General features: G+C 35.5%; 1 protein-coding gene across 1 annotated transcript; it reads left to right on the top strand.

The window, feature by feature from the left end:
• Positions 1-1,542, top strand: LOC150106101 (BTB/POZ domain-containing protein 6-like). The gene is made up of 2 exons (XM_090393846.1): positions 1-603; positions 729-1,542. Exons 1-2 carry the CDS (start codon positions 374-376, stop codon positions 1,045-1,047), a joined length of 549 nt encoding a protein of 182 aa, XP_090249972.1. The 5' UTR covers positions 1-373; the 3' UTR covers positions 1,048-1,542.
• Positions 1,543-6,925: the final 5,383 nt, after the last annotated feature.

Genomic DNA, 6,925 nt, shown 5'->3' with positions numbered 1-6,925 from the left:
TCTTCAGTAATTAACCTTAAACAAAGGTAATTCGATATCCATCTCAAGAATGAAAGTAAAAGTGGTCATCTACATCAAATGAATATTTTTATTTAGAAAAAAATCCCTTAATATGGAGGTTACATAATCGCTAGAAAACCTCGGTTTTAAACAAGTTTATAAGAACTATTCCAGTGAGACGTCACCTGTCATTTATAATGCATTAAGGTAAGTCCGTGTTTGGGAGAGAGAATAGGAGGTTTAACTAATTCAGTTAAATTCCATTTCCTAAAGCTATGGTTTACAGAAATTAAAGGGCGTGATAGATAATTATTACAAGAATTTGAACTACGTCAATCGGATCACTTCTTTTTTACTAATTTCAGCCTTAATTATGGAAACTGCATCGGAAGCAGTGCAATCTTTATTACAGTATCCACGACTGTCCGATGTAACCTTCGATGTTGGTGAAGGAGAACAACGTGAAACAATCAAAGCCCACAAGTTGTTACTTGCTCTACGAAATCCTGTGTTCGAAGCAATGTTGTATGGTCCCTTAAAAGAAGAAGACGAAACCATAAGAGTTCTTGACATACCACCGAGAGCATTCCACATCATGATCACGTGAGTGATTTCAAACAATTGTTTTGTATTTGCACTCCTATATTTTGATGATTACTTTAATGTTGAAGTTTTCGTATTACATACGTTTCATAATCATAATTCAATGGTTTTCATATCTTTTACAGATTCCTATACGCCGACCAGGTTTCCATTTCATCCATAGATACAGCAATAGAAGTATACTATGCAGCAGAAAAATACCAAATACCATCACTTAAAGAAAACTGTAAAGAATTTCTGTTCAAACATATCACAGTTACAAATGAATGTGCATGTAGCGTTTACGAATTTGCAAGACTTATGGATATACGACAATTAATCGACAGATGTGTAGAGCTGTTTCAAACAGAAACAGAATCCATCATTTTATCTTCCGATTTCTTGGATTGCCACAAAGATACTGTGCAGTTCATAGTAAGTAGAGATTCCTTGACATTTCCCTGAGAATACTGTCTGTTTGCTGCTGTTCATAAATGGGGATTAAACCACCTGCAGAAGGAAAATATCGAAGTGAATCCTGACACTTTACGAAATATCTTATATGATTGTTTAATTCATATTAGGTTTCTTGTGATGTCACCTGAGGAACTTGTTTACGTGTCACAAACTAAATTGTTCACATCCGATCAGATTTGTTCTTTATTATTCAAGACTTTGAAAACTGACATTCAACCCATTTCTCGTTCAATGATGGGAAGCATTCAGGAAGTTCCAAGGGTACCCTCTCACCCTGCAGAATATATTAAGATTTGCTTAATTTCACTAGAAGAAAATTCATTTAATAAAAAACAAGAGAAGAATCTTTGGCCGGTTCCAATATCCAAAACCAGTTGCATTCGTTCCTGGAAATGTTGAAAGGATCGATGACAATCCGTCATCTTTCGGGATATTTAATCAAAAGTGGTTTCAAACACCACATCTCTGAGGTTAGTTTGAAGTCAGTGCATTTAATCGAAGAGGAAGTGAAATATTGTGCGCCACACAGTGAACAGAAGATGATTTATGCTAAAGAAGGAGAGAAATTTAAAATAGCTGCAATATTTAGAGGGTCGGAATTTGAGGGTCGACTTTTAAAATCCACTAAGAAGAAGTACATTAAGTCGAAGAGCAGTAAATTCAGTGTAGCATTAGAATTAAACTGCTGGAACATTGATGCTATGTACATCAATATATATCATAAACTCTGAACCCACAATATTTAAAGTAGTCCTGGCTACTAAAGGTTCTTAAGTCGAATCGTAAATGATATGAACAGAAATCCAATTGTAGCAATTAAAAAAAAAAAAAAAACGAAAATAAAACAGAATGTGAAATTTTCTTATTTAGTGCTTCACGTTGTGGCTATGTTTATTTTTTATTAATATTTTGACGGTTATATTGAAACAGTAGTTCTAAGTGTTCACTCTCGTAACAGTTTTTCAAAGTATTATTGTTCCGCACATTTAAGAATATCTTCAGTTTTTTGTTCGCCCATTATTGATAACCCAGGAATGCTCACCTATTCTTGCCAATCTTGTTTAGAAACTTCTTCAGTGCAGCATGAGGTTTGATTTTTCTATCTTTGGCAAAAATTATCCACATGCCATCCTGACGTTTCTTTGTATAAATAAGCCTGCAAGCTTTAGTTTTTGTTTTCATACACTTTCAATTTTTCCTGAATAATATTTATGTATTGGAGTCTGCAGTTCACTTCTCACTGCTACTTCACATTTATTCGTTTTAAAACTTTGTTACGTATTTTTCTTTTTCTTTCTAACATAATATTCATTTTCATCATTCTCAAAATTATAAGTTGATCACTCTCTTATTTCTAATTATCTGTGTGCTCTCTTGCATACAGAATCAGCATGAAACCATCACCATTAGCAGGAACATGAGATTTTTTTTCCTTGTGGCTTCTCTCCATGTGAATGTGTACACGTTGAGACAGAGTACGTCTAATGACTAGTCCATGTTCTGTACAGAAATCTAAAAGATACTTATCGTTTAATACGGTTTTGTAATTTTCTCTTTTATTGTCTTCTGAAATGACTCAAACATGTTTCCAATTCCTTATTAGGACTTTCTGTAGTTCATACAAACAAACATTTTTCATGTTCATTCCTCATTTTGATGTCTGCCCACATTACTATACTTGAAACTGCTTAATATTCAAGATGATAACCTTTGTTTTAATGGTGAATACTGTAGCTATGTCTAAAAAACTCAGTTAAGATTGTGAAGTTAAGGTTGCCAGCCCATTCGTGTTCGTTCAGTATCGAAGTGCATACTTAATAATGGCACACAACAAGCAAATCAGCACTTGGCTTTAAGTCAGAATCCCTAGCAGATTGCTTCGTGCCTCAACACACCCACGGTTAGGCCCAAACGTCTCAGACAATGTTCGAACATTGCACCGAGATGTTTCTCATACATCCTGTTTGCGTGCCAGTGAACAAACCATATATTGTCGCAGGTTCTTCGACTGATACCAAAACTGTGGACGGAGGAGGAGAAGAATATCTTTGTTTCAGGATATACTTCTTCTTCTTCTTCTTCTTCTGCAGCTTCTCCCACTTAAGTGGGGTCACTGTTTGTTATGAGTCTCCTCCACACCTTCCTGTCTTGGGCTGTCACCACATCCAAGTTCTTCATCTTCAAGTCCTCTTCTACCAGCTCCCTCCATCTCTACTTTGGCCGCCCACGCTTCCGCCTTCCTTGCATATCCATCTGCATGACCCTTCTTCCCACATATTCGTCCTCCCTCCTAATCACATGACCAAACCATCTCAACCTTGCCTCCTGTATTTTCGCTCCTAAGTTCGTAACTTTCACTGTTCCCCTGACATAGTCATTTCTCAGATGATCCTTTCTGGTCACACCGCACATCCACCTAAGCATTCTCATCTCTGCTACTTAAATCCTGCTGATGTTATTTTTCCTCAGGGCCACAGTTTCTATAGCATATGTCATAGCTGGCCTCACTATTGTCCTATAAATTTTGCCTTTCAGATTGATCGGCACCCTCTTATCACATAACACTCCAGCCATCTCCCTCCAGTTCCTCCAACCTGCTTGTATCCTGCATCCCACTTCCTTCTCACCTCCTCCATCTTCTTCCACTGTCGAACCTAAGTATCTAAAGTCTCTCACCTTCCTGATGACATTTCCTTCCAGCTCCAGGTCTGTCTCCTGGCCACCGCCCACTGCGCAACACATATACTCTGTCTTACTTCTGCTCAGTCTCATACCTCTCTCTTCCAGTACTTTTCTCCATCTTTCTAGTTTAGTTTCCGCTTCTTCTCTTGTATCTACACACAGCAAGATGTCATCTGCATACAACATTGTCCAAGGTGCATCTTCTCTCACTTCCTCTGTTACCACCTCCATCCCAATATTAAACAGAAACGGACTTAATGCTGACCCTTGATGCAAGCCAACTGTTACTTGAAAACTTTCTGTCTGTCCCAAACAGGTCCGAACACTTGTCTTCACATTTCTGTACATTTCCTGCACCAACCTGACATATTTCTCCGGCACCTTCTTCTCCCTCAGACACCTCCAGACTTCTTGCCTTGGCACTCTATCGTATGCTTTCTCCAGATCAATAAATACCAGATGTAGCACCCTTTGTTTCTCTCGATATTTTTCCATCATCTGTCGTAACCCAAAGATAGCATCAGGATATACTAGAAACCGATAATTAATAATAAATAATAAAATCATTTATAATTAAAAAGAATCCTATATTTGGTTGGTATGTGCAAATGACGAAAAGGTGTAAATATGTGAACCGACATTAACGAAACATGAGCCACTTGAAAAAAATAATTAGCAAATATAAGGGAAATAGAGAATAGGTTTGAATAAAAATACTTTCGTTAAAGGCAAATGAATGATTGGTAATTTACAGGGATAATACATAGTTTCACTGTATCGGCTAAGGATTTTTATCCATTTATTAAATAATTTCATGTATATAATTTTTTATTTTTTCATTCAATTCAGTTCGTCATTCTCTCTCTCTCTCTCTCTCTCTCTCTCTCTCTCTCTTAAAATGTTTTTTTTTTATCAAGTAATTCAGGTAAACTGTATCCGTGGGTTATTCTATTCTGTTACTCATCTTATATATAAAATACTTCGATTGCAATTCTGGGTGACATGTCACAAGTTCACTTATTAGTTTAATAAGACGAAACCATGTGCGAAAACACATGTTCTTATTTTTAAGTAATTCAATCAAAAGACACGTTGAAATAAGCTGATGTAAAATAAGCATTCATAGAATGAAAGATATCATTCAATAATAATATCATAAAATAAAAGGCGAAGAGATATATAATAATTAAAATTATGCAAATTAAGTTTAACTGCTCCTCCAGCATCCAAATATTTGGATGAATTTATATTTCATTTTCATTACATTGGAACGTATTGGTGTACTCACACTTAGCCTAATCTGCTCTGTGAGGAAAATCAACACCTCAATACGTTGCCTGTTCTTCGGTATGATGTCTTGGGCACGTGGAGAAGAATTTTGAGAGGGAAATTACTGGAATTGAAGCAGAACAAACTAAGGCAATGAAGCTATGATGTTATGTAGGAAAATAAATGGTTCTTTTCAGACTTTTATATTGACAGATTTGATCTGCACAACTGTATAATTGCTTTTCGAGATTCCAGTGTCACTATTTCTTTTCGTACAAGATCTATTTCAAACCCAAAAGAGGATTAAAATATGCGTTTTATGAATCAGCCACAATCAAGTCAACTTCTTACTGTTTCAGATGCTATCCTAGATTAACAACTCATTTTGAAACAGTCGAAATATAAATATATATAAATAATATATATATATATGTATATACAGGCCCGGCTGGTGGCTAATGCGAAGTATGCAATATATACAGGCGCCGCAGAAGAAAAGGCGCCTAAAAGATGTCAAAAAATAAAGAAAGAAAATAAAGAAATTAAAGAAAGTTTTTTGGAATTTATTAACGTTGTAGAAACAACTGAAGTAAAGATTACCGAAGAATTTTAAATTCTTTAAAACAAATTGATTTATCTATTATGAATCTTTGTGGTCAAGGCTACGGAATTGGAGCCAACATGCGGAGTAAAAGAAACCGTGTGTAGTCTCAAATTGCAAATATCAATCCAAGAGCCTTTTTCATTCCATGTGTCTGCCGTTCCTTAAATTTGGTCGTTGTTGATGCAGTAACTGAAGCTATAGAAATTGTTAATTTTTTTCAACCATTCAAATAATTCACAACATTTTCTCGAGATCGACAAAGCGTTGGCATATTTTTCAGTCCATCTGTTGTAAATTGACAATGAAATCGTTAATCGATACCAGATGGGAAAGCCATGTTAATGCCGTTAGTGCTTTGAAGACCGGATTGAAAGGTATTTATTCTGCGATAAAAAAGTCGCTCAATTGGAAAAAGATTCAGTTACACGTATAACAGCGGAATCAATCGCATCAAAATTAGATAGTTCTGAATTCATTTGTGGATTAATGATCTGGCACGACGTACTTAGAGAAATCAATTGTACAAGCAAGTTGTTACAATCACAAAGCATGAATGTTAAATCAGCAGCAACTGACTTGAAAAGGACAACTGAATTTCTCATTTCCCATAACTCTGAAGATTCCTTCGAGAATTATATTTCCCAAGCAAAATGAATCTCAATAGATGCGAATTTAACAGACGATTTTAGTCCTGAGTTAGCTAATCGAATCAGAAAGAGAATGAAATTCTTTGACGAGGAATCAGATGCCCCGGAGCCCGTTGATGCAAAAAGGAAATTCATCATCATACGTATCAAGGATTTAGGCCTACAATGGCCTGTTCCGGCTTTAGAAGTCATCGTTGAATCGTTTAAGAGGACGTCCAGGTTTTCTTTTTCCTAATGGCTTGTACTTTAAGGCTTGTTTTGGTAATCTTTCTGTTTTCATTCTTTGAACGTGTTCCATCCACCATTTATGTTTATATTTTTTAATTTTTTCTATTACTGGTTCTTGGTTTAATTCTTTCATGATATCTTCGTTTCTTTTGTGATCAAATAGGATATACTTTGCAGTTTTTCTCATAAACTTCATTTCTGCTGTTGTTAATCTTTGTTTGTCTTTTTGTTTTATTGTCCTTTTATTGTATTAACAAAAAGGAAATTCAAAACCAAATATTTCGACATTTTGTTCACAACAGCAATTCCTTCAATGAAGGAGCGTTTTGATTCATTTAGTGGCGTTTTGGAGCCCTTTGAATTTTTACAACATGGAAGGCCAACATTTGGAAGAAAAATATAGTTCATTAGAAAAAGCATTAAGTGACAAAGGAAG

This window comes from Typopeltis vanoorti, chromosome 6 (assembly GCF_054136105.1).
Source record: "Typopeltis vanoorti isolate ZY-2024b chromosome 6, IOZ_Tvanoo_1.0, whole genome shotgun sequence".
Lineage (NCBI taxonomy): Eukaryota > Metazoa > Arthropoda > Arachnida > Uropygi > Thelyphonidae > Typopeltis > Typopeltis vanoorti.
Note: the sequence above shows the minus strand (reverse complement) of the source record. Positions and strands in the feature narration are given on the sequence as shown.